General features: G+C 43.0%; 1 protein-coding gene across 1 annotated transcript in view; it reads right to left on the bottom strand.

The window, feature by feature from the left end:
* Positions 1-4634: 4634 nt before the first annotated feature.
* Positions 4635-15915, bottom strand: part of shtn1 (shootin 1) — a 32148-nt gene continuing 20867 nt past the window's right edge. The window contains exons 10-16 of the mRNA XM_079511529.1: positions 14334-14487; positions 10167-10287; positions 9622-9707; positions 8550-8650; positions 7977-8027; positions 6573-6696; positions 4635-4844 (exon numbers count right to left, since the gene is read on the bottom strand). Of these exons, the coding sequence (XP_079367655.1) occupies positions 4735-4844; positions 6573-6696; positions 7977-8027; positions 8550-8650; positions 9622-9707; positions 10167-10287; positions 14334-14487 (747 nt within the window). The 3' untranslated portion in view covers positions 4635-4734. The remainder of the gene's footprint in view (positions 4845-6572; positions 6697-7976; positions 8028-8549; positions 8651-9621; positions 9708-10166; positions 10288-14333; positions 14488-15915) is intronic.

Raw genomic sequence — 15915 nt, 5'->3', positions numbered from 1 at the left:
AATGTCAGCACATGAAACCGGGTTAAAGAGTAGAAATTTAAATAGAATCAAGAGTAGAAAAATATTACTCAATTACAAATTACTAATTTTGCTGTAATTGACAGAACAACTTCCTATTAGTTGTGTCCCCCCCCCCCCCCCCCCCCCCCACACACACACACACTGTGTTGTATTTTTCTTTTTATCTCCTTCATTCTTTCTTCTTTAATTATTTATAGCAGTGTACTACTCCATGGTAATTGTTTTAACCATGTGTGCTGGCACATTTTACTGTGTTTCCTTGCTATTGTGTTTTTGCTGTGTTTTTGTTGTATACTTGCTGTGAAGGGGTGATGTTGCACTATGAATAAAAATAAATTGAAAGTAAACTGAAACACACACACAAAGCGTGCTCAATGTTGGCCGACAAAATAGAGCCTCTGCATTGTACGAGGATGTGCCAGAAAAGCCTTTAAAACTAGTCGGCTCCTCATCCGACCCCTGTCATGGCTCCCCTCTTCCTAGCGGAAATGATTATGTCACATTCTAAAAGACCACAAAAAGCAGGTTTGTCCCCCAGACCGTCTGAAGCGTCCGCCTCGGCTCCGAGACAGAAAGGGCCAGTTGTGTATAGTGGGAAGTAGAGAGCTTCAGTCTGCTTTGTGTCCTGGCCTCCAGAGAAAGACCAATACAGACTCACAGCTGCATCAATGGACCTGCCAGTGACTGCTTCTCTGTTTAACAGCCAACAAACTGAATATGAGACAGAGTAACATCAACCTGACTACTATTAAGATATGAATTTAATATAAAAAATTACTGGTAGGCACTGAATACTTTCAACGCGTTTATGGTAAGATAATACAGTTTAGAACATATGGCACAGGATTAGCCTCGTGAACATTTTCCTAGTTTTCACGGTAAGTCACTCGAATTTCATTAAGTCACTTTTTCCCCCATCAAGTCACAGCTTCAGTTAAACATTTCAATTGACTGAATTATCTAATTTTCCTAAATGAAAGAAATCAACACCAACTGTGTAAATATCAGTTCAAAATATGTTAAATTTGAGCAATGGCTTTGTTTGCTGCACACTCAATATTTTGCTGTTTTACCACTTAGACTTGCGTTCTGCAAATGTATGACGCATTAGATACCCTACGTGTCCGTCCGTACAAGCATCACTCTGGGATCAATACGATGTACCAAGGCTACACATGCAGCTTAAGAGACCTGGCTCTGAGCAACCAGAGCTCCCCACCAGGCAATTACCGTGTTTGACAACAAATCAAATGACTAACAAAATAGCTAAGATTAAGCGTCTCACAGACACACCAAAAAAGGGTCTTCCTAATTGCTAGTCCACTCAATTGGACAAAAAAGAAAAATACAAAAAATAAACCAAAACGTTACATTGTATCGGCCAACGACAAGCACACAACAGCGGGCCACACATTAGCCTTGCAGAAGGGTTGGGGGGAGGTGCGGGGGGTTTGGCAAAGGGAAGAAAAGAACGCAGCATGGTTTTGTGTAATTATAGCTTTTGCTTTGATCGACAGAGTGTTTACCTCCCGTCAATCATTGCCAGCTTCTCTGACATCTTGAGCAGATGGCAATGGAAGGGATGGAGCTGCACGGCCACTGACACCGTTTTCGAAGCTGGACGGTAATATGGTTTCAAAAGAGACAGACAACATGTTGAGAGAAACTTGGAGGCCAGTGATGAGTCTTAAAACACATGTCCATGCCAGACCTATCTCGTTGTTGATCTCTCTTTTCAGTGTTCAGAGCAGCATGGCTTACATTAGCTGGTATTCTTGTCACCGACACTATCCCGTCAGTGCCTTATTCTATAGAATTCAGAACTAATCTCATGTTTCCGTTGCCTTGAGAGAATGACAAGTGAAAAGAAAACATTTGACATGGCCGTGGTGCCTCTCTTTGATGACTTTCTTTTGTCCACAAAGTACACTGTTTAGGCTAAAGACTAATTTATGCTTTGTCGCACGACAGTGTCGCTAATGTAAAATAACTCATTTCCCAGTCATAGTTGCCTGAAAAAGTTATTATGCAACGAAGCATAAACTAGGCTTAGTCTGCTTCCAAATAAAATTAGAGCGCGACTTCCTCTGTGATTTTTGGAGCAGTCAAGTGATGAATCAAATAGTTACAATGTATGGAAACCAGACTCACAGTCAATGGATGATGAATCTCTTTGAAGAGCAAGGTGAGGCCAGGGAGACTCGGCCATATTGAATTTCCTTCACGCCATGTTAAGAGGGGATTGGGACTCTTTCTCTGGGGTGGAAATTGCACCGTAGTGCTGAATGAAGCCCAAAGTCTTAATAAGCAGCAGCACAAAACAGCGGATGGCCACAGCTCACAGTTTGCAGCTCTCATGTTTCAACCCCTCATTCATGAGTAAGTCTAAGGAAATTTGACCAGATGTCAAATGAAAACACCACAAAATGACAAAGGACTAACACCATTGGGACTAACTAACCGCAATGTTCATTGAGTTTTTGTTTCGTTTCATTTTTTGAGTGGACAAGTTACTTCTATTTATTCCACACCACAACGATAGCTTAACCTTGAGAGTCACATGGCCCAAGCCTGGAGTCCATTTCACAGCAGAATCAGCCAAACCAAGCCACATTATGCCAATATGGTGGTTGTAATTTAGTCCTTGATGAGGCTACGAATAATTCACAACAATGTATAGTGGAACTTGAAAAGATCCCAGTGCCCAAACCGAAGTGGTAGTAGCCACAGTGGCCTATAATTGCTCACTGAAGGCTGCAAGGTTAATAGTGATCCAGACAGACAATTCAAAGATACTTTACCTTGGCAGACACTCAAGGCCATGAAAGCTGTGAAGACATGTTATGACCTCATGTTCAATATTGGAAGAAGTTGGACAAAGCCTCAAAAAATGGTAGTTTAATTGCCTGAACCAAATGGCCCAAATGCACATCTGCTCACTCCCAAATCAGAAATGTAGAAACTCATAAAAATGACAATTTACAATTACAATCTCCCTGGTCAAAAACTCCTATAGTACGGTGTTCTGATAGAAAAATCCTATTAACATCCTATTAGAATTTGGAACCAATCCTATTGGATCCTTTCTTATTATTGTCCTATAAGAAAATCCAATAGGATTTGTTCCAAACTCTAATATGATTTTTTTAATAGGATTATAGACAAAACTCCTATAGGATTCTGATAGAAAAATCCTATCAGAATTTGGAACGAATCCTATTGGATTTGTTCTTATACACACACAGCACCCAAGCTATTCAAATGTTTTTAATCCTATAGGATTCTATTGGAACTTTCAAAAATCCTCGAATTTTGAAAATCCTATAGGATTTTTTGACTAGGGTTAGTCATTTAATCTTAATCCAGAGCAATTTACAGTAAGCAAGAACAACATAATACATCAAATACATAACAAAGTCATCAAGAATCATAAGGAAGCGAAGAACCTAGCATCTGTCTAACAGTAGAAAAAACTGTACAGCAAAGCTATGAGTATAAACTATAGAGTGCTATCTAAATTACATAAAGTGAGCCTTTGCATACGCCTGTAAGGTCGGCAAGGCTAGGGCAAGTGCTACGGCAAGTACTATGGGCTAAGATGGAGTCTGAAGCATGGGCGGACATATAGTAGAAGCAGTAGATGCAGTCGCATCGGGGCCCGCGGGGGGAGGGGGCCCGGCGGCCGCTCCTACCGTAGTAAACTGTAAACTCTCTCTCTCTCTCTCTACTACATTTCCTGTCAATAGTAACCAGTGTAAAATATAGTTCATTGGGAGGTAAAGGGAGACGCTTTATTGTGAAGGGCCCTTCACGGCGCCCGCTGGAAAGAGTGTTTAAACTGGGCTGCTTACTGGCTGGCTCGTCTGGCTGTGCGTTTACAGCTAGACGTATTTGCTCCGCTGTTGCTGACTGTGAAGCGTTTTAGCGCTGCAGACTCTACAGTCGCCTGGTAAAGGTTTTAAAAGAACCAGAACTACAGACTGAGAGAAGAGTCTGGGACGTGTGGAGCATTGTCCCGGCTGTTTTAGCGAGCGGGGAGTGTTGTAGGGTCAGATCAGACTTTGAACATAATGGGGGTGCCATACCTTTGGCATTCTATTTCAATTGGAGAGGCTTAAGTGCACATTAAAATTCCACCTACAGTATGGCACAACTTATGTATGTATGTACTCTTATGTACTAACAACCTTGGCAGACAATAATATTACACTGAAAAGGTATCGTGCCACACAGGGCCGGTCCTGATCAATCTGGCGCCCCAAGCAGGATTTTTCGCGCAGAGTTTTTTTTACTCTGTCCCAAAAATTGAGGAGACACTGTGGAGGCACTGGGGGGACAGTGGGGACACTGTGGAGGCACTGGGGGTCCATTGGGGAGGCACTGTGGGGACACTGGGGAGGCTCTGTGGAGGCACTGGCGGGACACTGGCACTGGGGAGGCACTGGGGGGGCACTGGGGGGACACGGTGCAGACAGAGTTTGGCGCCCCTCCCCCATGGCGCTCGAAGCCGTTGCTTCGTCGGCCTGTAGGAAGAACCGGGCCTGGTGCCACACAACATGTTGAACCATAAAACTCATATGAAAAACTCATATGATTAGTGAGCTCCCACTAAAGTAACATGACATTCTTGTGGTTGGAGGTTTATATCTTTGCTGAGGGTTAGACACTCACTCAAGTGACCCAAAGTTTGCGGTTGGAGATGTCTGGGTGAGTCTAGCTGGTGGTGGAGTCCTGGGAGCCTTGTTTGACAGGGTGCTGTGGCCGTCTGACCCGGGTGACATCCAGCACAGTGCTGGGGAAGGGCCGGGGCGAGGACCAGATACCTGGACAAAGACACATCCCGGCATCACACGTGTTCACTCTTCAACAAAGAGTTACTCCAGTAGTGAAATGGTTACTTTGTAGAATTGAGATCAGCGTAACTCGGGCCATCTCAGATTCAAAGTGAGCAAACTGTGCAAACTGTATGTTTATGAGATCGGCTAACAAAACATCACTTAACAGATTTTCACAATCAGTCCATTACATATTGATCACAAGTTCATAACATGTTCATAACATAAGTTCATATCATGTCTATAACCATGCATGTCTTTTATAAAGCATTAGTCATGTGTTACACCCAGTTGAATACTGCATAATTTGTCACCAAAAGTTTGTCAATTGAGAATGTGTAATTGGGCACGCGCTGGCCTAGCAGTACAGGCGCATGCCACATAATAGTCGCATGTTCGAGTCCCGTTCATGTGTGTGTGTGTTAGAGGGCAGCACGGGTCCATAAAATTAGACCCGGTCCGAAACGGGACCGGTGATATCTGAACCGAACTGCTACGGATCCGAGAAACATTCTAATTGGCCGCACCCGCCCGGAAACGGCCCCCGAAAGGATTGGATCCGGTCCGAAGCGGAGCCGAGAAGGATTTGACTGTTTGGACCCGGTCTGACCAAAATGGCGCTGATCGGATCCGATATAGATCCGGACCCATAGTGTGTTCTCTGCAATATTATATGCTTCAACATGACATGAGACTGCTCTCTATGAGCGACGTGCCTCCCGCCTCTCGGAGGGTTGCAAACTTGCATAGGCTAATATTAGTGCATTTTAGCATACCGACATTCTTACCAGAGGTGTTGACAATCACAACAAAACTGTGCCACATTTTTCCTCCGAGGTGGAAAGCCTGGTGACGCGAGGTTAGTCCCACATTGCTCGTTGGTTTGCGTTTCACCTCGCTCGCTCAAGGGGGCCGCCATGATTGCATTAATATAGCCAGCGGTGTGTGTGTGTGTGTGTGTGTGTGTGCGTGCGCTGTCGGGATTGGGGTGAGAGAGACAGAGACAAAGCAAAAGAGAGAGAGAGAAAGAGCGAGACCCAGCCCTCGTTGACTCTGTTCAACTTTAGAATATGGACTTTAGAATGTAATAATTACAACGCACGCATGTCTATTTTTGAAACTTATTTTTAATATATAAAGCTTGGATCCTCACGGGTAATTTCGGGTAACTGCATTTTAGACGATCCGACCGAGACCCGCGGCAATTTGGAATGGATCCGACCCTGCCGAGGGACAAGTCAATATTTTGGGCCCGAACCGGCTCGGTTCTCGGTTCGGCTCTCAGGTATTCGGCTCCGGGTGGACCCGTGCTGCCCTCTAGTGTGTGTGTCCCAAGGAGGTTCACATGGCCACGCTGCTCAACAGTGCCACTTTATGTCACCCAGAGATATTTCCGTACTCAAACGGACATACATACATAGGGACGGACGGACAGACACACAGTTGGAGAGGTTAGGCACCACTCAAAAAAGAGAATGTGTGATCTAAACACACAACCAAAAAGAGTGATTTTTTAAATAACTATCAGTTGTATTCTAATCATCTACATTGTATCATGTTTTTCTCCCGTGTACTTTGTTGAGCCGGGAGAGGTTTAGACCTCTAAACTTTAGAGGTTTAGAGGCTAGAGGTTTAAATGGAAGAACAATTTACCACCAGTACCAGTGGTACATTTTACAGAATGTTGTGTTGTGATTCAAAGGAAACAAAACTCACTATTGTCCTGTATGGTCTCCAGTGCACCTCGTCGCTTCAACAGAATCCTCTCCAGCTCTCCGCTGCCGTTTGTTGACGGAGATTCTGCCTTCAGCTGGGGGGAGGAGGACCCCTTGAAACTCTCCTGTATACAGTTTTCAACAAGATAACAAACTCAGTGATGAGACAGTGATGGAAAATAATCAGGTAGTCGACTATTAGACTATTTGTACTTCACTTGACTTAACTTTCCTGTCCTTCAAAGTTACTTGATGTTTTTTCGTCACTACTTAGTAACTTTTTCCAATGTTAACCAATGCATCACATTGCAACGTGTTGTAAGCTTGTACATACAGCTATTTTAGGCAAATGTTCACCTACTGTATTTTTACAAAATGTTTGCCTAGTATTTTTTATTTTTTTACATTTTTACATATTTGTTAGAATCTTTCCCTGGTATATTTTTCACAAAAGTTGTCAATTTCTTTTAACAACTTCATTAAACACGGCTTTTATCCGTGAGTGAGACACTTGCAGCAACGTAACGTAGGCGCCGGAAATGTATTTTACACTTAAAAATCCAGTTTTGTGACAACTTGTTGACGCATTCCAAAATATTGTTGGTTGCCAACAATATTGCAGCATAGCTTTTTGAGCGCCAGGTTCCGTAGAGACAAACATTTAAAGACTTCTTAAAATGAATGTTACACATTTGACTTTTGTAAAGAAGTTGACTACAATGCTTATCTTCTAGTAGCTCGATCCCCCCTGTGCCTAAGCGCTCTCATTCTACCTCATGTTTATTTATTGGATCAGTCTATACTGTATCTATACTGCATTTTGTAAACGACTGGCCTTTGAAAATGTTTTTTACAGCATGGTTATGTAGGAAGTTAGCCTTCTAGAAGATGGTCTGTGTGTGAGTGTATGTGGGGGGGATGTGGACGGGGACGGGACGACTGTTGGGGGAATAAACTGCTGGACCGATCATCATCGAAATGTCATGTGCACAGTGCCAGTAGGCCAAGAAAGTACCTCCACATAAGGTTTATTTTGATATATTTAACTTTCATTTTATAATGTAGGTGAATGCCCTTTCCATTCTGAACTGACTTTCTTTGAGCAAAGGTTTACACATTCAGGCACAATAAAGTTGACCCTGACCCTTTGTAACACTGGGATATTTCAAAACATTACACTTATATAAATATAAACACATTTGTTAACTAACATAAACATACATAGTTACAAGACATACTCTTGATATTGTTGCATGATGCATCAGACCGTAAAGACTCGGAAATCTTGACTCTTTTGTTGTGGCAAACAAACAAAACTGTGAAAGGGCAGCTAGACATATTATGTATGGTGAAAAAAGGTGGGTCGTGGCTGTGAGGACATTCGATTGTGTGCAAGTTCCATTACCATGATTCCTTTAAGTTCCTGAATGGCAGAATTAGAGGGCAACCTCTCCATCTGATGAAAGGAAAAGGAAGACAGAAAAGATGGGGTTTGGTAAATAATCAGCATTTTGACACATTATACTTATTTTCCCTCATTTGGCACTTAGAGGCCTTTTATAATGGAGACCAAACATTGTACACAGAACACAGGCACCAGTGCTCTCTTAAAAAAAGGGAAAAAAAGACTAAATGTATCAGCACAGAATCAGTCATGTCAATTTTCCCATCTTCACATTATTGATAATTACTTCCTACAACAGGCCTAATTCTATCTAATTTTATTGAATTGTCACGGTCGAGACGCACAAAGACTAAAAGATATCTTGAGGCATTTATCATGTTTTATCAAAACAGACTACACATAGATAATTGGTTACACTGATGGATTTATAAGTGCATGTACACACTGAAAGTATTGCAGAATTCACAGAGAATTCACAGCATCCGGTTGATTCCTACTGTGGGCCTATATGCACTTTAAGGTATAAACTAACAAAAAAACTGTAGGGGTAAATGTACAAAAAAGAATGAATACCGGTTTTCTCCTACTGGGTGACTGGCCTACAGGTCGAAGGTGAACGCCTTTCTTGATCCTCTGCATCATCTCGTCCACTGCTTGCTGCTTGACATCCGGCTCTGACAGAGCAAGAGAGAGAGAGAGAGAACCCAAACAAGCACTCTTTTCATACTGTATTCAGGCATTGAACTTAATGGGATCAATAAGCAAACTCATTGTTTAGCAGTCAGGGGTGCCCAAAAGGTAGATCGCGATCTACCAGTAGATCACAAAGGCTGTGCAGGTAGATCACATGACATGCCCCTAAAGAGTATTTAATTTAAATATATTGAAGAAAAAAAACTTTGAATTGTGCATTTCTCAAAATTGAAAGCACTATATTTCTAAAACTATGAAACATTTCAAAGATTTCCTTTCAGGCAAACATGTCCACCGTAAGATGAACCTAAATAGGGTTGAATGGGGTTTCTAGGTGTAAGTATGTAGGACTAGTAGCATGCCAAAGTTTGTGCTATTGCCATTGAGAATGCATTGGGCGTTTAAGTTAAATACGGGGGGGACATATTTTGACAGCAGAAACTGCCTGTCATAATTTCTCCCTATTCCAAAGCCCCCCCAGGTACATTATATATTTAAACTATTTTCAGCAAAGGGTATTTTTTCAGTGGGTAGATCTTGTTGAGCTGGTCATTTTGAAAGTAGATCTCACGTCATAAATGTGTGGGCACCCCTGGAGCTGCTCCACTGAAAAAAAAGTTATTTGAAGGCAGTGCCTTTGCACAAGATTATTTCAAGCACAGATTTATTCAAGTTCTGTTGTAATAAATGTTCACTAATATATAATTAATAGTAATAATAATAAGTGCACATTTTTCAGCTGTTTTATAATTAGTGTTGAGTGAAACAGTAATTACAGCAAACCACTGGATTATTTTCTAATTAATTGAAAAAAATAATACTAATTAGACAATTAGACAACCTCCATTTAAAAACTCTGTAAGGAAATGTAATTCCCCCCTGAACGTTAGCAACAAGAGAGGAACCAAGGGAGATTGAAGTTATTACAGCAACAGAGGTTTGTGCATTTTACCTGCAGGGTTCTTGGTTGAGTCTTGCGTCACTAGTGGAATATCAGTACTGACGTCTCTTCTCTTCCGGATCAATGACAAAAGTGAGCTTAAAAGAGTAGTGAAGATGAAGAATGATGTGAACAGCAATGTGCAGAATGAAGACAGATTTAAGGTGGTTCGATCAACTTCAAAACTCGTGTTTAGTGACACAACTGTGGTTCAACTGGTTAGTGAATACAGGTAATTGTGACGTCCCTGGATCAAGCTTGTAGTAAATGGTAAATGGTGCATTTATATAGCGCCTTTATCCAAGGTGCTTTACATAGATTGTGCATTACATTCACCCATTCACACACACATTCATACACCGATTGCAGCGGAAGCCATGCAAGGTACCAACAGCACATCGGGAGCAATTTGGGGTTCAGTGTCTTGCCCAAGGACACTTCGACATGTAGCCAGGAGGAGCAGGGATTCGAACCGCCGACCCATGGATCATTGGACGACCTGCTCTACCTCTTGAGCCACAGACGCCACTAGGCAGTGTCTATACGTTTCACCTTACCCCAGAGGGCTGAAAGCGGGCATTGGGGGCGGAGGTGGGGGAGGTGGTGGTGGAGGAGGAGGTGGTGGAGGAGCAGCTGGTGGGTTGGTAGCGACCTGGAGCCTCTTCTGGAGTTCCTCAACTGACCAGAGACATGATACACGAGTATCAGCAATGTCCACTTAACAGGCAGTGGTGGACAGTAACTAAGCAGGCATTGATTACTGTAAAAAACAAATGCTAGTATTGTAAGATGTAAATAATAAGTTTGTTTTGTGACACCTGCATGCTGCAAAGTCTGAACAGCTGTCACCTTTTCAAAAGTAAATCAAACTTTTATGTAATCACAATCCATTATAAAGATTCCTCTTAGTCTCATTTCTTAGTAATCCCTAAACAATTATTGTCCTTGGGTCGGATAGTTGTAACTACATATTACCTCTGGAGCACTTGAGACGAGAGAGACGGGGAGACGGATAGAGAGATAAATGGCACATCACAATAATGAACGCACTCATTTTTACAGTCTACTACGGAACGCACTCAATGTCATGATTGAAATTAAAGATGACAGACATCCTTTTATTCACAATGTTGGATTTACTCCTGTAAAGAGCGTTCCGTGCCCACGTGATGAGTTTGGATGAACTGCAGTCAAGCCGCTTAGTGGAGGAGGAGAGATGACACTTTGATGACACCTGCGTCTGCGTGGCTGATATACAGTAGCTGGTACAATAAGCCTATCTCACAGAATTTCCCCGCCCCCCTAAATACGCCCCCTTTCGGGGTTAGTGGTGATAGCGTGACGTCACTCCATAGACGCTCCATGTTAACAGAGGTAATTTAAGAAGTCTACAACTTTTGTTTTCTCAAGGTAAGGTTTGTTCTATCTGTTCGACCTGATTTACCATCTTGTTTGCTTCATAATAATATTGGTCTGTCACATTTTTACATTAGAAAATGTACTTAGATTCTCCAGAGAAAAAAACGTGTAAATGCTCATGTTAAAGACACCACTATTTACCGGAAGTGGGCGTGGAAAGCGGGCTGTGAGATAGGCCTATTGACACCAACGGGAGCTTTACAGCCAAGCAACACGCAAATAGTAAATTCCATGGACATAGTGAATTTCACATGCTTGGTCTAGCCTGGGCATTAGACTCTTATCACATGAGATTGCATTTGGTCATGTGACTGGTGTTGTTGATGACAGTGTGTATGCTATGATTAATGACACACACACACACACACACACACACACACACACACACACACACACACACACACACACACACACACACACACACACACACACACACACACACACACACACACACACACACACACACACACACACACACACAGAGCGAGTGTGCAACAGAAACCTAATGCACAACTGTGGTCACTAGATCCACATCACCAGTGTATCAGACGAACGATCCAGCTTAAAACCAACCCGACCTTAATAATGATAGGACCAGATAATCTCTCTCTCTCTTTTTTTTCTCGCTACATTTTTATCCCACGATTTTGTAACCCATTTTTTTCATCCGGTGCCAATTGCCCAAGCTGTAAATCCTGGGCGCTACTCTCCCTCTGCCAACCTGGGGAGAGCCGCGAACTGAGCTCATGCTTCCTTCAATGCATGAGGAGTGAGCAGGCATCTTCTTATCACCTGACAGGGGGGAGTTTACCCGACGTAGCGTGTGGAAGGAACACGTTATTCAAAATACTTTCCCCTCCATCAGGTGCCCCGGCTGACCAGGGGGAGGCAGCAGTATAGAGCGTCGCAGTCCCGCCCCCTTTCATGACGACGCCAGGCCCAGGAAATGAATCCCAATGCATTTTTCCCATAGACATTTAAAAAAGTATTTATTTAAAGACCTTTTAAGCGTCGTACGAAGCCAACTCGAGTCGTGACAAATCATGACAACAAACACAATATTTTGGACCAAACAAATAATTACAAAGAAGAAAAACAACAAACAAAAGTGTTGTAACCTGCCGTTTTTTTCTACTTTCTAATTCTTTGTTTGGCCCAACACATTGTGTTTATTGTCATGATTTGTCACGACAAGAGTTGGCTTTGTCCGTGGCGTAAACGTCTTTAAATAAATACTTTCTGAAAAGTCTATGAGGAAAATGAACGGGGATTTCTTTTCCGGGTCTCTCGAGGGGGCGGGACTGCGACGCTCTATAGAGTCTAGGATTACAGCATGTTTTTTGTGAGGGTACCTTCCCTAGGGGACACGGGGAGAACATGCAAACTCCACACAGAAAGGCTCTTTCGCCAACCCCACCTACAGTAGGGTATGGGCACTGATGTGGTGGGGGAGAGAATACGGCCACTACAGCGTCCCAGGCAGGAATCGAACCCAGGACCTTCTAGCTGTGAGGTGACAGCACTACCGACTGCACCACGTCCACCAGGACCTATACCAGGACCAGATAATCTCACATAGTGGAACAAATAATTTTATTCTGTGAAAAAATGAAATATGTGAAAAAGATCAAAAATGTCTTGGGGGCAGTGGTGGCCTTATTTATGTTTCAATCATTTCAATTTAAACAGGCCTCGAGCCTCCAGGGGCCTCCCGATTTGTTTTGGTAATTATTATTATTATTTGTAGTAGTAGTAGTAGTAGTAGTAGTAGTATAGTAATATTGCATTGCCTTCCAATCAGCCTTGAATTCAGCCTCATCCTGTACGTCCACTTACCACTAGTTGGCAGCAGCTAATAATCACTGCAGGTACTGTACTTGACCTGCCATGTCACGTTGACCTGTGTTGTTTGTTTGTAATTGTTCCCACTTCCTGGTGTGTGCACCAGGACTATAGTAGCATGCCAAAGTTTGTGCTATTGCCATTGAGAATGCATTGGGCGTTTAAGTTAAATAACTCCAAAACTACAAATCATTTAAAAGTAAAAAGTTCCAGCATGTGTCTCCACAGTAAGCTGAATTATAAAAAGTGTGAATGGAGTTTCTAGGTGAAAGTGCTTTTTTGACGTGCCAATATCTGCCATTGAGCCCCATTGTGAATTTCTCAAATTTGAAAGCACTATATTTCTAAAACTATGAAACATTTCAAAGATTTCTTTTCAGGCAAACATGTCCACCGTAAGATGAACCTAAATAGGTTTGAATGGGGTTTCTAGGTGTAAGTATGTAGGACTAGTAGCATGCCAAAGTTTGTGCTATTGCCATTGAAAATGCATTGGGCGTTTAAGTTAAATACGGGGGGGACATATTTTGACAGCAGAAACTGCCTGTCATAATTTCTCTCCCTATTCCAAAGCCCCCCCAGGTACATTATATATTTAAACTATTTTCAGCAATGGTACACTTATTCTTTCAGTGGGTAGATCTTGTTGAGCTGGTCATTTTGAAAGTAGATCTCACGTCATAAATGTGTGGGCACCCCTGCCTTAGAGTATATATGAATAGAGACGGCACCCGAGTTCTCCTCCCATCCACTTTCATTAAGTTGCTCAAAAGCGCATGAGGCGATTTCACTCCTCCTTCCGGGTAGGAACAGAGTGCATTCTGGGCTGGATTGGACCCAAACACATGAACGCGCTGGCCGTTGACTATCATTGCACGTGTTCACGTATGAAACAGCGTTCACGTGTCATCATGAACGTGCGCAATGATAGTCAACGGACCAGCGTGTTCATGTGTTTGGGTCCAAACTGCAATACCAAATCCGGCCACTATGTCCATTTCGCCTCAGGGTTTCCTCTGGGTGCCGTCTCTATTCATATATACTCTAAGGTGTGCACTGTGCACTCACTGCACTAGCAGCACTGAGAGTTGTGATTGCATCATTGTATAGCCTTTGCTGCCTCCCAGTTATACTGTACCTTACTGCTACAGCTCTTCTTGGATGTGCCTGCAGCACGTGAAAATAATAATCGACTTGGGAGCTGGTCAGTTTTGCCAGACACAGAAGATTCAATCAAATCACCTCAACAGCAATAGTTAGTCTTTCATTTATTTTCACCTATGATATCGTGCTGGTTAGAAGTTTCAGGGCCATAGATTGAGGTGGGGAGTGGGCTCAGATGGGGGTGTCTGTCTGTCTGATTGTCTGTCTGTGTGAGTGAGTGAGTGAGTGAGTGAGAGAGAGAGAGAGAGAGAGAGAGATAGTGCAGTCGAATCCTAAGCCACCAAAGGTTTCCTCCTCACCAGTGAAATGCAGATCCTTGACCTTCACCTCTGCCTTGGAAGACCTCTCACCATACTCCTTCTTCTCCTCTTCCAGGAGCTCAAGTTTTCTCCTCAGAGCCGTCAACTCCTTCTGAAGCTCACAGCTATTCAGCCTGTCTTCCATTTGCTTCATCTGGGGATGGCCATGTCACAAAACGCGCACGCACGCACACGCACGCACGCACGCACGCACGCACGCACGCACGCACGCACGCACGCACGCACGCACGCACGCACGCACGCACGCACGCACGCACGCACGCACGCACGCACGCACGCACGCACACACACACACACACACACACACACACACACACACACACACACACACACACACACACACACACACACACACACACACACACACACACACACACACACACACACACACACACACACACACACACACACACACACACACACACACACACACACACACACACACACACACGGTATGTACCCTCATTGTTGCAGAATGGATGGCTTGACGAAGGCCTTGATATACTCTGTGTTCATGGTATTGGTGTGAAGTGGCAATCCTGAGTTCACGTCAACATTTATCACTTCCATTCAACACAAACTACATCTGCTCTGTTACATCGTTTACTTTCGCACCATTTTCTTCCGTTCAAGGCAAGTTTCTTCATAAAGTATAACACATCTCATACACAAAGGCAACTCAAAGTGCAGCATAACGTTGTGTTTAACAGAAAATAAAGAATAGCCAGACAGGTACTGTATATGATAGAGAAATAGAAATAATATCAGAGGCATGAAATAATAACTCAGTTGAGTTGTACAAAGTCAGAAATATAAACTATTATTTGTCAAAAGTATTTTATCATGAGCATATCCTTCTTCTGTTCAGCCACCAACATGTGGACCATACAGGGGACCCAGACACCAACATGTGGACCATACAGGGGACCCAGACACCAACATGTGGACCATACAGGGGACCCAGACACCAACATGTGGACCATACAGGGGACCCAGACACCAACATGTGGACCATACAGGGGACCCAGACACCAACATGTGGACCATACAGGGGACCCAGACACCAGTGTTTCCTAAACCCCTGTGTGTGTATCTAAAATACCATTTGTTCCCACATCGAACACAAATTAAAATAATTGCTCCTCAATTATTTGATTAATAAAAAATGTCTCACAAATCATTTCTTATCTAATAGAAGATAATGGATAGTTGCAGCCCTACAACCAACTAACCAATTACAATGCAACAGTCCCTTTGGGATATTTGATCAAAACAGCCAACAGGGAGCCAACAATAACAAATGCAATGAAAAAACTAAACTACAGCTGCGAAACGTAAAGCTGGGGTTGGCTTTTACCCGTTGGCAAGAATTAACCCAGTTTGGGCAGGAACCCCTTTTGGTGTTAGCATTATGTTATGCTTTAGCTATTGAAAAATAGCAGACCTACAAGCTCATAGCGCGCCACCGAGTGGCGCGCTACGAGCTTGTAGGTCTGCTATTTTTGAAAAATCGAAAGAACGACTGACATAGAAACATAGCTTTTTCAGAAAACTGTCAGGA

The sequence above is a fragment of the Electrona antarctica genome (assembly GCF_951216825.1).
Source record: "Electrona antarctica genome assembly, chromosome: 10".
Lineage (NCBI taxonomy): Eukaryota > Metazoa > Chordata > Actinopteri > Myctophiformes > Myctophidae > Electrona > Electrona antarctica.
Note: the sequence above shows the minus strand (reverse complement) of the source record. Positions and strands in the feature narration are given on the sequence as shown.